General features: G+C 50.7%; 10 protein-coding genes and 1 non-coding gene across 11 annotated transcripts in view; 8 read left to right on the plus strand and 3 right to left on the minus strand.

Annotated features, from left to right (window-relative positions):
- The window catches only part of Pmar_PMAR013731 (hypothetical protein), a gene marked incomplete at both ends in the record, with an annotated part of 4,202 nt that extends 3,717 nt beyond the window's left edge, over nucleotides 1–485 (plus strand). The window contains 2 exons of the mRNA XM_002765620.1: nucleotides 128–259; nucleotides 372–485. Coding sequence (XP_002765666.1) covers nucleotides 128–259; nucleotides 372–485 — 246 coding nt within the window. The remainder of the gene's footprint in view (nucleotides 1–127; nucleotides 260–371) is intronic.
- Nucleotides 486–654: 169 nt separating this feature from the next.
- On the plus strand, nucleotides 655–1,039 carry Pmar_PMAR013732 (hypothetical protein; the record flags this gene model as incomplete). The annotated part of the gene is made up of 2 exons (XM_002765621.1): nucleotides 655–747; nucleotides 827–1,039. 2 exons carry the CDS (start codon nucleotides 655–657, stop codon nucleotides 1,037–1,039), a joined length of 306 nt encoding a protein of 101 aa, XP_002765667.1.
- Nucleotides 1,040–1,088: 49 nt separating this feature from the next.
- Pmar_PMAR013733 (hypothetical protein) lies at nucleotides 1,089–4,198 on the plus strand (the record flags this gene model as incomplete). Its single annotated transcript, XM_002765622.1, has 8 exons — nucleotides 1,089–1,225; nucleotides 1,321–1,995; nucleotides 2,080–2,152; nucleotides 2,877–3,037; nucleotides 3,078–3,240; nucleotides 3,288–3,393; nucleotides 3,856–3,921; nucleotides 3,972–4,198. 8 exons carry the CDS (start codon nucleotides 1,089–1,091, stop codon nucleotides 4,196–4,198), a joined length of 1,608 nt encoding a protein of 535 aa, XP_002765668.1.
- A 476-nt stretch (nucleotides 4,199–4,674) lies between these two features.
- On the plus strand, nucleotides 4,675–5,689 carry Pmar_PMAR013734 (hypothetical protein; the record flags this gene model as incomplete). The annotated part of the gene is made up of 5 exons (XM_002765623.1): nucleotides 4,675–4,790; nucleotides 4,978–5,107; nucleotides 5,153–5,290; nucleotides 5,360–5,466; nucleotides 5,515–5,689. 5 exons carry the CDS (start codon nucleotides 4,675–4,677, stop codon nucleotides 5,687–5,689), a joined length of 666 nt encoding a protein of 221 aa, XP_002765669.1.
- A 493-nt stretch (nucleotides 5,690–6,182) lies between these two features.
- Pmar_PMAR013735 lies at nucleotides 6,183–6,256 on the minus strand. The gene has a single exon. It is a non-coding gene; the product is annotated as a tRNA-Ile (tRNA).
- A 34-nt stretch (nucleotides 6,257–6,290) lies between these two features.
- Pmar_PMAR013736 (hypothetical protein) lies at nucleotides 6,291–7,087 on the plus strand (the record flags this gene model as incomplete). The annotated part of the gene is made up of 3 exons (XM_002765624.1): nucleotides 6,291–6,507; nucleotides 6,628–6,770; nucleotides 6,860–7,087. 3 exons carry the CDS (start codon nucleotides 6,291–6,293, stop codon nucleotides 7,085–7,087), a joined length of 588 nt encoding a protein of 195 aa, XP_002765670.1.
- A 120-nt stretch (nucleotides 7,088–7,207) lies between these two features.
- Nucleotides 7,208–9,205, plus strand: Pmar_PMAR013737 (Tubulin epsilon chain, putative; the record flags this gene model as incomplete). The annotated part of the gene is made up of 11 exons (XM_002765625.1): nucleotides 7,208–7,338; nucleotides 7,382–7,520; nucleotides 7,565–7,686; nucleotides 7,731–7,883; nucleotides 7,928–8,067; nucleotides 8,107–8,245; nucleotides 8,288–8,422; nucleotides 8,477–8,619; nucleotides 8,663–8,768; nucleotides 8,870–8,983; nucleotides 9,025–9,205. 11 exons carry the CDS (start codon nucleotides 7,208–7,210, stop codon nucleotides 9,203–9,205), a joined length of 1,503 nt encoding a protein of 500 aa, XP_002765671.1.
- A 280-nt stretch (nucleotides 9,206–9,485) lies between these two features.
- On the minus strand, nucleotides 9,486–11,453 carry Pmar_PMAR013738 (heat shock protein 70 precursor, putative; the record flags this gene model as incomplete). The annotated part of the gene is made up of 1 exon (XM_002765626.1): nucleotides 9,486–11,453. The coding sequence occupies one exon, from the start codon at nucleotides 11,451–11,453 to the stop codon at nucleotides 9,486–9,488; it is 1,968 nt and encodes a 655-aa protein (XP_002765672.1).
- Nucleotides 11,454–12,066: 613 nt separating this feature from the next.
- Pmar_PMAR013739 (hypothetical protein) lies at nucleotides 12,067–13,020 on the plus strand (the record flags this gene model as incomplete). Its single annotated transcript, XM_002765627.1, has 6 exons — nucleotides 12,067–12,182; nucleotides 12,224–12,433; nucleotides 12,475–12,585; nucleotides 12,655–12,712; nucleotides 12,764–12,900; nucleotides 12,933–13,020. 6 exons carry the CDS (start codon nucleotides 12,067–12,069, stop codon nucleotides 13,018–13,020), a joined length of 720 nt encoding a protein of 239 aa, XP_002765673.1.
- A 1,137-nt stretch (nucleotides 13,021–14,157) lies between these two features.
- Nucleotides 14,158–16,290, minus strand: Pmar_PMAR013740 (conserved hypothetical protein; the record flags this gene model as incomplete). The annotated part of the gene is made up of 4 exons (XM_002765628.1): nucleotides 14,158–14,200; nucleotides 15,364–15,731; nucleotides 15,957–16,208; nucleotides 16,249–16,290. 4 exons carry the CDS (start codon nucleotides 16,288–16,290, stop codon nucleotides 14,158–14,160), a joined length of 705 nt encoding a protein of 234 aa, XP_002765674.1.
- Nucleotides 16,291–16,466: 176 nt separating this feature from the next.
- Pmar_PMAR013741 (hypothetical protein) lies at nucleotides 16,467–16,525 on the plus strand (the record flags this gene model as incomplete). Its single annotated transcript, XM_002765629.1, has 1 exon — nucleotides 16,467–16,525. A coding segment is annotated over one exon (59 nt), but the record flags the coding sequence as incomplete, so codon positions are not given.

Consider the following 16,525-nt stretch of genomic DNA (forward strand, 5'->3'; position numbering starts at 1 on the left):
TAGACATATATGGTATCGATTATGAATGATACTATATAGATAACATGTCAGTTATCTATGGTTGGCCAACTCTTGAACATATGCTAGCCACCTTGACAGCGAATGATGGCTTGAAATCGTTCCTTAGGAGAAGTCCTTGGCAATGCGAGCGGAATTCGAGGAGCTCGAGGGGAAGCGACGCAAACTGGCCGCGAATTTGGAAGAGCTTGAGGCGGCCGACCCGAACAAGATCAAGCAACAGAGTGAACTCGAGAACTCAGTACGTTGGTGGTCGACATACGTTTTATTAGTTGAGGAGATGCGGCGATCCCGGGATCTCGTAGATATATGGACTGACAATATCAGTACTGTGAGACAGTATGTGTGCACAGTCCACTGAAGCAGCATCTACGACCGATTCGCTAAGGTTCATCGCGTCGCGGGGGAATATGAGTGAAGAAGAAGTTGACAAGGAATTCGGGATTGACCCTAGTATATTCGATTGAATGACTTCACCAACATTCTACTAGCGCCGACGGTCACCTTGTGGCCTCGAAGCATAGTTGCTCTGTTTACAGTATAGGCTAGTCGTTGTGCGAATGATAATAACTTGAATCTGCCTTTAACGGTTGCTAGCTACGTTGCATTCTGTCACTGACCGCTTCGCATCGCTTAATGAGCCGTAGTCTTGGGCATCCTCCCAACTACCGACCTGCTTCAAGCCGACTGATGGGTGAAGACAGAACAGGGGGTCTTGCATGCGAGCAGGTGACGAGGGCGATGTCAGTTGATTCACACTGGGTTCACTACGAGCCACCGCTCGGCTTGCTGGAAGGCTTGGTTTCAGATCGCCATTTTGAACCAGCAGGGCATCCGCAGACTCCGAGAGGGATCCCTGGCGTCCTGCCTCGGCCATTTGGAAGAGGCGGAGAGTCTCGCAATCATTGTGGCTGACAAGAGCTTACAAGCTGCGACCTTGAACAACAAGGCATCTTACTATAGGGAAACCAACAAGCCTCATACGGCCATGAAGTCCTCTATCACTGTCGACTCCGTATAAGTGCTACTGGTTCGCGCTCAGATGTTTGATCGACGCTTTACGCCTAGAGATGGCCTTCCAGGGCCCGGCTGCTGATTTAGCTGTGGCGGGGACACATTTGAACATCTCCTCGGTACTCAGCAGCTTGGGAAGATACCACCAAGCTCTGCGACATGCCCAGGGGGCCTTGAAACTCCTCAACGCACTGTAGGATTGTTCACACACTCTACAGGCGTTGTCGCTTTTACACATACATGATAGATGAGGCGCCCACATTGTCCTGAGAACGCGGATCATTTTAGACGCGCTCACAGCGGGGCGCGTCGCTCGAAGGATGAGCAAATCGTTTTGCTCACCACCACGGTGACAGCCATGCACAGTGTTGGTGCTCAACTGGAACATCTCAACAGGAGGAGAGAAGCCTTTGCTGCCTACCGGAGGGGTCTTCGTGTAGGTCAGCATAATACTACCAGTGCCGAGCTCCTCGTGGCCTGTTATCCTCAGCACGCCGTGGAGCATCTCCCTCCTCATGCTGATATCGTACAGGCCCTTACTGAGGCTTGTGAACAGCTGTCAGGGCAGGAAGGTTTGAGGACTCGTATGCACAGCAATTCTACGACTAACGCTTCGCCCGCCGTCTCCTTGGGTGCGCCACTAACGACGACCCGTAGCGCCCTTCGTGCTCCGCTGTCTCAAACGCGAGATGAATCGGATGGGCTAGGTCTACATAGTAGGAGTTCGCAAAATCTACCTCCCTTCGTTTTCAATAGCGGAGCTCGATCCAAATCTTGTGAAGGGAAGCGAGAGCTGCCTCCCTTGGTGTTCACCGGGGAGCATCCCCCCCGACCAGCGGGCCAGGGTGGGTATTCGCCTCATCCCAATCTCGTATTAAGAGATGATGACATCACTCACGCCATAACGCTCATCCAACGGGCATTCCGGAAGTTCGCTCAGCGAACAGATCTGATGCGGCCAGAGTAAGGCCGGCTCTGCTCCTGAGAGTAGAAGCAGCTCCTACTGAATGTCTCTAGCTGTTGCGGCGCATACTCGCGGTACTTCAGGTTTCGAACATCGCACGAGCCTCGTATCGTGACGAATTACGGATTAAAAAGTGCAAATAATGAATACAGCCAGGTAGGAGTACTTTCTTCATCTTGAAACACCAATCGCTCTCGAGTGAGCTCCTGCTTCTAAGCATACTACGAACTGACTATTTCATGCACGGTGCGTTGCCCACTCTAGCAGCTCATTTCGTGCAGGGTATTCATGAGGCTGAGCTATGGGAACAAGGAGCGTCTTTACTCAGCCCGACGGACCACAGCGCAGCCTTCGAAGCAAATGGTGTTGGCGGGTGTTTTTAGCCTACTCTATACCCGTGAGTAGATACAGTGCATACCGCACTCCTTCCAATAGACGAGTATCTTGAGGGTGATGAACTCTTCTTTCCTCGTGATGTTAAAGACACCGATTGGGGTTGTTGACTGAGACCTTGTGATGCGGAGCATCTTGCTTACACTTCCCTGTCTCTCTTTTCCACCAACACCGTCTTCGTTACCGTTGCTGGGCAGCGCCAAGTTGAAATGCATGAGCACTCTGTTCGGCCTAGCTCGCTCGATTCTGACTATGGATCAAGAGAGAGCGCCCGCCGACGATTGCCCGCCATCCGAGGCCACCGAGCGAGTCGTTGGAGACAGTAGCAGCTCGAACGTGCCCGTGGAAGATGCCGATGACTCCTCTGCCTTCTTGACTGGCGTTAACCTTGAGAGGGAGCGCCGGGGGTCGCAGGGCGATGATGACCAGCAAGAGGCTCCAGCGATTGAGAATATGACCTCAGTCCTTGCGAGCATTCCGGTTGCAGGCCCCAGGGGTAGGAGTTCACTTGCACGCCGATATAGCATGCTTGCCAGTACTGGGCCTCTTTGAACAACTGAATAACTTGGCCGAAACACTGCCAGAGAAAGTCGCGCAGTTGATAGACAAGCACGAGCATGACTTCATGCTGTCTTATAAATCACATATGTAGCCGTACTGGGGACGCTCAATCCGATTGCGATGGTAGGTCCACCGTTCAGCAGAATTTCCAAGAATGGAAATTGAAGGCGGAGACGGAGGATGATAAAGTGCGTCGAGACAAGAGGGTGAAGGAACTTGAGGGAGAGCTCAAGTGGTTCATGTCTGAAGCACTCAGATTGGAAGCTCTTTCTAAAGACTACCACAAGGAGGTGATGGCCCGTCTTTTTCCGCCTGGCGTGGCAATCGGTGTGGTTAGGTTGGTACTTGGAAAACGCGTCTGAATACTATGCGTGAAGAGAGGAGGTATTTGGAGGACCAGATGAAGGCCTCTAAGAGACAGACTAAGGTTGAGAGAATTCAACGTAGGTACATCGCGCCGGTGCTCAGGTCCTCAGGGCGATGCTGGAGAGGACGAGAGCGACAGGCCCCCGCGAAAATCCCGTGCCCGATCTGGGCGACACTCTAGGTATGGTTCCGCTATGGGAAATTATGCACATGGTGACAATTTGAAAAAATTCTGAGGAAATTTTGATCGGTTTCTGAACACTTCTTCCCGAATTCGTGTGTAAACTTGTATGATTAGTGAGGAAACTCTTGAGCTCTCCTGAGGAAACCAAACAAATATTCCAACAGGAGTTTCATCCGTGATATGAAAAACACTAGTGAGAAACATATTTAACGACTAAGATACTGCATACCGCGAATATCGCGTTCTTTGCCGAGTTTTACGCCACTTCGCGTAAAACGGGTGAGACCCCACTGCTCTAAGGAATCATATATATCATGAGATCATACTGCAGTTCGGAAGGGCGATCTGTGGACAGGTGCTGATAGACGACTCCAGAACGTCACTGCTATGGGAGGCGTTGGCCCGATGGTTGATGTGGCGCGTGGGTCTGAAGGGCATTCCGTACATGACGAGCAGCGTTAATCTCGTTAGTATCCCCTCTGGAGGAGGAATATCTCACTAAGACCAAAGATTTAGAGAAGGAGCTCGAGGGGTTGAGACGGACCAACGAGGAGTTGCAGGAAATAGCCAACCGTCGACATGTTCGCCGAGCTGAGCTTGAGGAGTACTTCCTTGCTTGTATTGAGGGAGCTCGCAAGGTGCCGCCACTCGGGGACCTATGGCTGTCCATGTTCCCTAGCGCTGGTTCCAATGCATGATCGATGCGGAACCTCAGGACGCCTTGAGACGGAAGTACACCGGACAAGAGTCAGCCGCTGATACACAACAAGGGATTATTGACTCGCTGGTCACAAGCGAAGAAGTGTGCCCAGTCATACGCGCAACTCTATGGTGGTGTACATAGGTATTAGTGTTCCTGTATAAGAAACTCTTCCCTCACAGAGCATCCGCCATCACAGCAGCTAGGAAAGGTCATTTCAGCACGAACTCGGCAGCTGAGAAGCTGTTCAGGTCGACCCGAGGTCTGACGAATCACTCCGCATAGTCGTAGTGTTCTATCGATGCTTCAGGCCAAAGCTCGGAATGGAGAGCCGCGGTCAGTCGAGCTCTCGCGTCTGGTGTTGGTCATAGTCCTTCATGAAAATTAGAGAAAAGCCTTATCGTTCTGACGAAGTGTCTTCTGTTGACCGTGAAATGGGGTGGGAACCTATTCTGCTAAGGTGCCCACCTCTGAATGACCGGTTCGGCCAACTACCCTCGTTCTGCTGTGCCGAGTGCTGGACCACAGTCTCGTCCAGCGCTTATCCCTCTGCCAGGGGTTGCTGTCAAGACCGCCTGCACATTACATCAGTAGGTTTCGTGTACCCCCGAGTGTGTGCGAGCGGTGGAAGGTGACGCACTAGGAGCTTATAGGCTGGTGCTTGTAACAAGCTCCGCTGGTTCTCGTGTAGCAAGAATAAGCAGCTTGTTTGTTCTCTTGCTAGTGACTCGGTCTCGCTAGGTCAGTCAGTTGTCCGTCTTGGAATGCTCGGTTCAGGCGTCCCAACACTACTACGAAGATGTTTGTCAATATATGTGGGCATCCCCTGGTCGAGGGGCCTCTATTGCCTAGTGGAGCAAGAGCTGATGGACATCTGGTTGACAAAATGGGGATTAGGAATATGCAGGTGGAGACTGCTATGTGTGACAGTCCTCGGAATGTTTCGGACTAGGTGCCGGTCGATGTTGGCAGCTTCCGAAGAGTTTTCGACAGATCTGGGAGTACTTGTGTGGCTATTGACGTCGTCTTTGCACCCTGGCTAGTCTCCAAACTCGCGGACTGCGTGCCGACGATTCTGCGTGGAGAGAAGGTAGCTCGGTCCTCTTTGCGAGCCTCTGGCTTCCATGTGGACTTATTGTGAGCAGCCGCACCGTATCAGGTCGACGCTACACGGCAGTCCTTGATTCTGGACCTCGTGATAGTGGCGCTGAGGAATGTCCAGAACTATGCCAAGCCAGTTAAGGAAGTTCATATCAAGGGATGGAAGTAGCCGAGTGATCGACTTCTGGCTTCGGTCATGTGTTGATGTATTAGATTCCTGAACGCATCTTACAAGTTTCTCGACGAACAAACGAACAAGCCCGTTGATTTCGTACCAGCGGATGAGCAGGCCGAAGATGCCGAAGAGGTAAAGGAAACTCCAGAAGTTGAACACGAGGCGGATGCCCGAGGAGCTAAGCTCATCGAGGTTGGTATCAATCTGGACTAGAGTGTCTGATCGTATTGCGAAGAAACGAAACAGTGAGTTGCTCACTGTGAGCATTACTTGCCGAGGAATACGCTTCTGGGCTAAAGTCTCTCTCATGGTGTGGAGACGGATGAGTGGAGCTCCTAAACGCAGGCGTTTGGGTCGCAAGAAAGCTACGCTATAGGTTGAGAAGGAGCTCGGAGAAGCCGCTTAACTATGGCTTTGCACTTGCCGGACAAATGATGGTTGACTTGGCACATTTTGAATATATGAAATAGTCATGGTCTGGAGACGGCTTGACGGGGCTTCCACCCGCGGACCTAAAAGCCGCGGACCTTAAAGCCGCGGACCTAAAACCGCGGACCTAAAACCGCGGACCTGAATAAGATTAAGGTCCGCGGTGTCGCAAGAAGGCTACATTATATGCCCAAAGGGAGCTCGGAGAGGCACTAGAAGTAGGGATTCACAACCCTTGGACAAATACTTGTGACGCAACACGTTTAATTGTACGAAATGGTCGATGCAGGGCTCGAACCTGCGACCCTCGCGTTATTAGCACGATGCTCTAACCGACTGAGCTAAACGACCGCTTGTATCATCAGTCGCTCACTCACTCATTTTCATGCAAATAGATCTGTATATGTTGTTCCAGGTTGTGAGCGACTCTGGCGTGCCTGCCAGGAAGGCTCGAGGCGCTCTCAAACCTGGTTTTTTGAAGAATACTAAGGGGGCAATCTACGGTGAACGTGGAAGCACTGAAGGGGTTCTACCGGAGAATGCTGGCGACCCTATGGGATGGCTACCGAAGAAGTTGAGACAATCCTGCAAGATTGTTGATAGTACGTGGGCCCTAACTCTCCCTCCGTGCGCATATGACATTCTTTACTCGATTCCCAATCCTCTTATTGAGACGATCCTAGGAGAAAGATTTGTCTAGATTCGTTCTTGTTCGTTTGCAGCGGCCTCAACTCAACAGAACACTCCGGCGGCGGTGCCTCAAGAGCACCAGAAAATGCAAAAAGAGCTCGCGGAGATTTTCGATAGACAGTCGTACAACTCAATGTGGGCGGAAGATGTACCACAGAAGAACGTTGAACAGAAGGTGAGGTTAGGAACCTTATCGGAGAATCATCCTCGCTCGCACTACCAGTGGTTGACCCCAGGGGGTTGCTCTTCGTTTTCTTTTTCCAGGAGGAGCCACAAGTGAGCATGGAGACTAAGAACGGCCAGCTGGTGTGCACAATTGCACCCAGCACTACGCATCCTGATCCCTCGAGCCTCGATATTGAGCTGTGCTCTCAAATGATTCGTGTTGATGGGCGAGAACTGCCGATACCAGCCACTGTGGATGAAACCAAGGCCAAGGCTAGGTACAGCAAGAAGCGAAACATGATTACTGTCACTGCGCCAGTTGTGTGACCATTCTCTTATGGGGAGATAGAGTCGAGTTACTAGTAGGCTTCACGCCGATCGGATAGTTTCGATGCCGTTGAGGGTGTGGGACCCATTCGCTCAGCTGTCCCTTGTTGATCCGTTTGCATGCCTCGTGAAGTGGTGACCATCCAGGTCGGTCAGTGCGGGAATCAAATCGGCTGGAGATTCTGGGACTTGGTCATTCGAGAGCATTCGGCCGAAGCCCGCCGGCGGCAGGCTCAGGGACAAGCTATCGTGTAAGGTCTTGCACTATGTCAATGTCTGGGAACACCTCCTCAGATACGATGATTGTATCTCAACATTTTTCCGCAACCTCGATGCAAATGGCGCCGACATACCAACAGGGTGCGAAAGTCCTCTCGAAAATATGCGTGCAAGGGCTATATTGGTCGATATGGAGCAGGGTGTCATAAATCAGGTCAGGCCACTCCTCCTTAGGGGTAAGCCAGTTGAGCATCCCAGGTCTTGAACAGTAAAATCGGCAGTCTTTTCCGCGACCCTAAGCGACCCAACGACTGCCGACTACAGCAGTGCGTGACTGATGTCTCGGGCGCTGGCAATAACTGGGCTCACGGCTACTACGGGTGAGTACTAGTGATGCAGTGCTTCAATTTCATCAGCTGATAAGATACGGCGAGACTTATGGAGGCTCCGTGATGGAGAAGGTCCGATTTGCAGTGGAGGCATGTGATAGCCTTCAAGCCTTCTTCTGTGTGAACTCCCTCGGTGGGGGCACCGGTAGCGGGTTGGGCTCCTACATACTCGAGAGGCTTGAGGACGAGTGAGTTTCTCATGCCTTCTTATCAAGCATAACCGCGTGGACAGGTACGGGTCGAAGGCCTACCGCTTCGTGTCGGCCCTCTTCCCGACGATAGATGCCGAGGATGATGTCATCACCTCACCGTACAATGCGATATTGTCTCTGACGAAACTCAGGGAAAACGCAAGCTGTGTTTTACCCATAAGTGAGTGCTCATCGCCACTCGCGGCAAATCTCAAAGTAGGTAACGATGCACTTGCTCGTATCGTGAACACTTACAACGCCTCTGCTGCACTGGTCAATGGAGCCACACAGAAGGGCGGGGGAGGGATGTTCTCCAAGAAGCAAACTTCCTTCGACGACATGAACTCGATCGTGGCTAGGTGAGTATCTGCGGATGGTCCACCCTAGCATGTGGTCTGCAGGTGTTGGTTGGACTTAACGGCATCGATGAGATTCGAAGGCTCCCTCAATGTTGATCTCAATGAGATAACCTCCAACCTAGTGCCCTTCCCCAACACGCACTTCTTGCTTCCCGCACTGAGTCCGATCTTCCAACGGTAACGGGAGGAGATGGAGGGTTTGCCTCCCCCAGCTGTCGGGGTCTGTGTTAGGTCGAAGGATGTACGTCTACAACCTCGCAGTTTCGATCATATGTTCTCGGACGCCTTCCTGCCCGGATCACAGCTTGTTGGATCCGGTGCCGGCGTGGACCCGAGAGCTTCTCTTTCCCTAGCCTCAGCCTTCCTCCTCAGAGGTGTGTTTAATGCGGGTCTCATAAACTACGCTCCGCTGCTCAGGTGAATGCTCTTTGAACGACGTTAACCGTAATGTGAGCCGGATCAAGAAGACTCTGAATCGACCTGCTTACCTTGACGACTGCTATAAGATCGGTATTTGCAACGTGTTGCCCACATCCATCAGCACAGCTGCTGGGAGAGGCCGCAACAGCGCATTTCCGTACGGCATGTGCTTCCTGGTTGGTTATACGACGACCTTGCCTTCAGGTACTCGCTGTTGTCTCTGGTGAATAGCTGTGGTATCCGACCCGTGTTCGAGAAGATGCACGCGAATTTCTGGCGATTATATAAACGGAAAGCACACGTTCACCACTACACCGAGTATGCATCCTCACTCTAGTCTCGTGTGTGATTCCTACCAGGTACATGGATCAAGACGTGTTTGAAGAAGCACGCCACACTTTACGTTTCATGATGGACGATTATACGGAGGAAAAGTATACCGACTCTTCGGTTCGCGCTGAAGCCATTCAGAATACCACTCTTAAAGGGATTCGGAGAGAGTTCGCATTTGGACGATTATTGCCACGCATGCTCGTATAGTACAGTTCTCACAAGAAAATGATCTGAGCTGTTTCGTTGTTGATGGCTTTATACCTTTCTCCATCACAAGGGCTAGTCTCAGATAGTGTGTAAGAGATCGGCATCAGGAACACCTTAACCGAAACGAGGAATTCCAATTTAGACACTTCTCATCATTCGAGACTGGTCATTTTGGTTGTCAGAATAGCGTCACTCGACACACAACGCGCGCTGTGATTGTGAGCAAGGAAAGAAACCACTATGAAAACAGTGTTTACGAGAAGGAACAGGAAGACACACTTTACAGCTCATCAGGAGAGTCGTAGTCATCGTCATCGTCATCTTCTTCATCAGCGGCACCAGCGTTGTAGTACTTGGAAACGATAGGTGCACAGACACTCTCGACTTCCTTCTGCTGATCCTTGATCTCATCAGGCTCCGCAGTCTCACCGTTAGCCTGGAGCCACTCCTCACCATCACTAACAGCATCGAGGACCTCGTTCTTCTCATCCTCGTCCATCTTATCACCGAGACCCTTGAAGGAGCCACTGCCCTCGACCGCAGACCTCATAGCACGCAAGTAGCCATCGAAAGCGTTTTTGGCATCCAAACGCTCCTTCACCTTCTTATCCTCTTCAGCGTACTTTTCGGCATCCTTGATCATAGACTCGATCTCATCCTCGCTGAGACGACCCTTATCGTTAGTAATGGTAATCTTTTCAGATTTTCCAGTGCCCTTATCCTCAGCCTTAACATTGAGAATACCATTAGCGTCTATCTCGAAGGTAACTTCGATCTGAGGCTGTCCCCGGGGAGCCGGAGGGATTCCCGACAGCTCGAACTTGCCTAGCTGATGGTTATCCTTGGTAAGAGGACGCTCACCCTCGAAGACTTGGATGCTCACAGCGGGCTGATTGTCCTGGTAAGTGGAGAAGGTCTGGGACTTCTTGGTCGGGATAACAGTGTTACGACCGATGATCTTGGTCATGACACCGCCAACAGTCTCGATACCAAGAGTGAGAGGAGTGACATCCAGCAATAGAAGATCCTGACCAGCCTCACCCTTCAAGATACCACCCTGGACTGAGGCACCATAGGCAACAGCCTCATCAGGGTTGATGCCGCGGTTGGGCTCCTTGCCATTGAAGTAGTCCTTGATCAAGGATTGGATCTTGGGGATACGAGTAGACCCACCGACAAGAACAACCTCATCGATATCGCCCTTGCTCATACCGGCATCGGAAAGGACTGTCTTTACAGGACCCAAAGTATTCTTGAACAAATCGGCATTGAGCTCCTCGAAGCGAGCACGAGATAGAGTCTCAGAGAAATCAATGCCGTCCATGATATTCTCGATCTCAATGCGAACCTGGTGAGTGGAGGAGAGAGCACGCTTGCCCTTCTCGACCTCACGACGAAGCTTCGCCAAGGCACGCTTGTCAGTGCGAAGATCCTTGTAATTCTTCTTTTGGAAAAGCTTGATAAAATGATCCATAACACGCTGATCGAAATCCTCACCACCAAGATGAGTATCACCAGCAGTAGCAACCACCTCGAATACGCCATTATCAATAGTCAGCAGTGACACATCGAAAGTACCACCACCAAGATCATACACAAGAATGTTCTCCTCATTCTTCTTATCAAGCCCGTAAGCGATAGCTGCAGCCGTGGGCTCGTTGATGATACGGAGGACGTTCAAACCAGCGATGGTACCGGCATCTTTAGTAGCTTGTCTTTGAGCATCATTGAAGTAAGCTGGTACGGTGATAACAGCATTCTTAACCTCGCTGCCCAGGTAGTTCTCGGCAGTCTCCTTCATCTTCCCCAATACCATAGCAGAGATCTCCTCAGGATTGAAGTACTTCTCCTCACCCTTGTTCTCGACCTCAATAATAGGCTTGTCGTTCTTGTTGGTGATCTTATACGGTAGCAACTTCTTATCCTTTTGAACAGTCTTGTCGTTGAAACGACGACCGATGAGCCTCTTAACATCAAACACGGTGTTGTGAGGGTTCACAGCAGCTTCGTTCTTAGCAGCTTCGCCAACGAAGCGCTCATCCTCCGAAAAGGAGACGTATGAGGGGGTAATACGGTTACCCTGATCGTTGGGGATGATCTCGACACGGCCGTTCTTGTAGACTCCTACACAGGAGTAAGTAGTACCCAGATCAATACCAACTACGGGGCCGTCGATGTTTTCACTGCTGTCCTTGGCCCCTAGGACAGAGGTTGCCACTAAGGCAAGCGCAGGTAAAAGGAACTTCATTGATACAATCAATGTTGCGAAGTGTAGAATAGCTTGAGATTGGGGCCAGCTTCGACAGTTGCGCGCGCCATACTAATCGATATTGAGCCTCCAAACTGTGTCCGTTCGTGAACCAGTATGCTTGCATGCCTTTACCCGTAGAGATAACCGGGAACTAGCTGATCTGGAAATATTCCATCATCATCATCATCATATTTCCTCCTGGGAAAATGGAATTCGTGTGGAGGGTTTGTATTGCTGTTGCTTGAGCGACAGCAATTTCTATCCTGCATACTCAGTCTGCAGCCAATGCTACTCTGACCTACTTTATAGTGCCAAAGAATTGTGACACTTGCTGACCATCCTCTCGACATCACGTTCAAGCACGGGATGGAGGTCTTGGAGGCGTTCTTCCTTCTCTGTTGTACTCAGTACCACAGTTGCAGTTCCTGTATGAATTCACTGTTCTAGTTGTTTCATATAGCGTGTCTTGATACACCAACAACTGCTTCTAGGTTTCACCTCCAACAGCTCGGTATGACGTCCTCGGGTAAGCATCTTGTCCTCGTCTACCGCTGCGCCACGAAATTAGGATTAGTAGGAGTATTGGTACTGACTTTCAGAGGACCGTATAATGATGTACTACATTAATTTGATCGCCGAGTCCGAGAAGCGGGAAAAGGAACTGCAGCGCTCCGAGGAGGACCGTCGAAGGCTACGTGTTGGCAACCCTCCAGGAATCGATGACCGGTAGGTTACTCGAGCTAAGGCACGCTTAGCGGGTTTTGTAGGTTGGCTGGTCTGCAGAAGGCTCGACATGAGCACACTAAGAAGAAGAAAAAGAAGAGGACTTCGTCCCCCTCGGAGGTTAAATCCAAGAAGGCTAAGCGGAAACGTCCTCGGGAGCAGCCCGAGGCGTCTCCAGCTCCCTCGAGTTCATCGGGCCTTGTCGGCTTGGCGGCCGATGTGGTTGATGATGAGGAGCTGCTTATAGAGCGAAGGTAGTGTGTGCCTGCTTGCTTTTTCACTGAGTGCAAGTCAGGTCCACTCGGAATAAATTCGCCATTGATGACTCCCCCAGCTTAGAGGAAGAACTCCATCCTAAGATTGTCACAATATCATCTGGGAAGCTCCGTGATGACCGCCGACCATCGTAGTACGGGTTGTATCTCCTCTCGGGAGGTCTCGAGTGTTTTGACTTGTATTGATTATGGTATTTTAGAAAGCAGAGGAAAGAGAAAAAGGTGAAGTCAAGTGCATCGCGTGGACGCCCTCGAGAAGTAGTATACTCTAGCTGCTCTGTCCTTGTCTTCATATTGGTCATTTTTCAGCCTTCTGGTGATAGCAGCGCCGACGGCGACCCCGGTGGGAGGAGGCGTAGACGGCTCCGTATTCAATCAGCGTCGAATAGTGATGCTGAGGACGATGAGGGTACCCGAAAAAGAAGGCGCGATTCGGTACAGTTGCGGTCACAAACCTTATTGATATGCTTCCTTTTAGATGGAGGATGAGGATATACCAGACTGGGCCCTTGAAGGAGCAATTCGTCGTAGCTCACGGATACGAGAAGCTCGAGAAAGCTCTGTAATATCCGACAGCAGTGCAGCAGGCAATGAAACTCGGACTCGACGGAAGCGGGGACGACCTAAGAAGAGCAGCTCGGGAAGAACTAAGATGTCGTCCTCAAAGAAGAGCCAGCCTCGTAAGAGTGCGACACGCGGCGTTGGTGGGCCGAAAAGTACTGCAAGGAAAAGTGCTGGTGGGACACGACGGGTAGTTGAAGTTTATAGTGGTCGGCCGAGGAAGACTGGCGACTTCAAAATTGAAGTTCGTACGGTTGCTCCTCGGAACAGCGATATAGGTTTCTTAAGAATGGAGATAGATCCTAAAGCGGGGTGGTCTCGATCGGGCATCTGGCGTCGTAGGATCGGTCTTGAAAAAATCCCAATCTTTCCACCATTACCTTTGCAGCCTCGTTGTAGAGATAGTTTTATTTGACAGTACTCAGTTGTGAAGTGCTTGAGGATCTCCTTTCTTCCTCGTATATTTCTGTACATGGTCGTTGTTTAGTACCCGGTACATTAGCCTCCTATTTCGGTCGGTACTAACGTTGTGTATAATTGCCATAATTTTCCGTGTGTACCATAATTTTCTCCAAAGTATCATCATCAAGAGTCTGGCCTTGTTGAGTTGAAGTGTGTGGAGCTCCTGTATGAACGCTCATTGGATCGACTCGCTGGGGAAGACTGTAGTTCAGAAGACACCGACGATTTTATGAGGAACCTCCAGGCTTGGAAACGCTCCAGGAATCGAAAATACTCGAAGTCAGTGAGGGCTACTCAACTGTTGCGAAACACCGTGTTTGAGCGATGGGGCAGTTGAAGTCCCATGGGCACAAGGAAAGGCTAAGTTTTCCGATATACCTCCTGCTATGGGGATGATGGGAAACAGCGCAAGTAGTGATTACGGTGAGATGCATGGGACATGGTGGTGGGGTCCGATAGTTATCGAGGGAGGCTGTGAGCGTGGCGTTTGGTCCAGGGTTCAAAGGAAGTCCCGGATGGAACCAGTCGGTTGATTGGGTATCGCAGAAATCGCTACGACAGCGAGAAAAATAACAGCGCAGTACCTTTCCTGGGGCGTTTGAAGAGCATCGTGCAGATGGGGTATGCAGAGCCTTCGGAACATAGCTTGCCACCTCGGAAGAGGGATCGTTGTCGCAGAGTCAATCTTGCAATCTTTTCACTTGAGCCTCAGCGGATAAGTAGCTATCATCACCATCATCATCGGCAGCAGAACTCCTCCACAACCCGTTGTTTCCTCCTCTGTGAGGGTATCGTATGTGGGGCTGGCAATATCAACTGCTTTCCAGTAGTGACCTTGGACGTCAATGTCGGAGTCTGAGTGGCAATAGTCGCTCTACCAACAACTGAAGTTGTTCTCCAGGACGCGAGTCGGGAAATAAAAAGGGGAGATTCAAACTAAGGCAACAACTCAATATCATTCCTACTCAGCTGAGCTTATTGGACCACTCTACCTTCGTGACACACAAGCATGCATTTTAAACTGTTGATATCCTCACAGCCGCGGGAGCAGCATCTTCAGCCTTTAACTGCTTTTAAGTATCACAAAATGGGGATGTAGTATAGCTAATACTGTTATGACTCAGTAACGCGAAGTAGGTCGATGATGGCGGCTCTCAACCACAGTAAGTAGTAGAGCAACAGAACGATGGTAAAAAGGAGACGGGTCTTAAGGCAAATCACCGTGTCTCGTCTCGTATGGGGAGCGACTATCAATGAAGGTGAATCGCGGGTGCCCGAGGATGAACTACGGAACAGCCAGAACGCCGAACTAGCGGACAGTTACATGCGGTTCGGCACAATACTATGTACCATTGTTCCGCCCGTCTATGTGCGGGCTCTGTTCATTTGTTTGACTGGTTAAGGCTGTTGATGAACGTCTCACTTGTGACTCGTACAATCTACCATGCCAAAAGTGTGTAATTCTGTTTCCACAAAACAACGGGGATGCTGGTATTGGATAACGATCGACCTACCTAACGCAAAGCCGATTCCTCTCGAACATTCTCCAAGTAAAATGGTCCATGCAGCCGAAGGGGGATCATACAGCCTAGCTGTCCCTCCATAAATTTCCACCGTAAAGCAGCGCCTTCTCTTCACGCAGCCACTCAGCGAACCAGGTCTAGTCCAGTGAGGCAAAATGAATATGAAAACTCGCATAGACAGGACGATGATCGGAAGACTTGACGTTCGGTATGGAGTCGTACACGTGGCAGACTATTTTATGACGCGAGTCAGCGTCACTGCGCCACAAAATTCGATCGGTCCACGACGGTATTCGTTGCTTGGAACTCGTATCGTACCTGGTGAAGAAATTGTAGCATCGGAAGTCCCCAAGATTCACTCACTCATTTGATCCCAGATCGAATTTGTACGTTGGCGGGAATAATATCGGCGCTTCATCCCATTCACTCCACGGTGGCGCTCTGTTCCATCGGTGGTGTGTCTCCACCAAAGAATCTTCTGATGCTTGCGACTCGTCATCGGACCGCAGTAGTTGCCTGGTCAATTGGCATCGCTTGTGTAGTAGCTCATCAAAGCGTCCCATAGCGAGCAATCGATCGCAGTATGCCCGATTGCTACTTTTAACTCTAAAGTTGAGGTCACCGAAAAGGAAGGTCGGCCCCCGTAGGTCGTGGTGCTTGCCTTTGTCTCGCCTACGGTAGAGCCTCTTGAACCGTCGCAACACCCCAACGTGGTGTCTTCGCTTAGTGAGCTGATGATGCACAGCTCGGTGATGATGATGCTGATCGTTGGATGTGTGCTGGCGTATGCAGAGATGTTTGAGAAGTCGGCTTGTTGTGAGTATTCGCTCATAGTCCTGGTTCCTCCTTCTTGAGTTGCGCGCATGTGCCGCAAGATGGCATTGAATAAACGTTAGGCTCACTTCGGACGGATCAGAACTGCTAGACCCCCGACGGTGTTTCCGTTTCGACTCTACTCTTTTCGAATCGTGGTGGTCCTGTGCTCGAGCGGTGAAGATGAGTTTGACAACTACGCCACCTTTGTTACCGACGACGTTGCCGGCACCGGTCGGCACGGTATCAGTCTTAACCGCGATCAGATGATAGGGCATATCTATACGAGTAAAGACCACCAATAGAATGCCTTGTAGTTGGCGATACGCTGCCACAGTGAACTGGTCGGCACCAAGTCGCTGGTGGACGTCAGCGATCCAGTTCTGGCTGAGAACCTGCAATTCGATCTTCTGACACAAAGCAGTTAATGCTCACTCGAAGGCTCTTGGTGTTGATGAGGGTCTTCTCGAGCGACATGCCGAATTCGCTGAGACCGAAAGCGACAACATCGGAGGGCACCGGAGGGAGGAGTCGATCGAGGTCTTCGTCAGGAGGGACCGTACCACAGCTGTTGAAGGCGCAGATGTGAACCTAGGGGGGAATGAGTTTTTGGACATTCGAAACTATGGGTACTGTAATGGGTGAAGACTGTGATGGAGCTCGAGGGGTTTCGAAAATCTGAGAAATATTTTTCAAAAGAATTCGAGACAAA

This window comes from Perkinsus marinus, assembly GCF_000006405.1.
Source record: "Perkinsus marinus ATCC 50983 genomic scaffold scf_1104296975428, whole genome shotgun sequence".
NCBI classification, from domain to species: Eukaryota; Perkinsozoa; order Perkinsida; family Perkinsidae; genus Perkinsus; species Perkinsus marinus.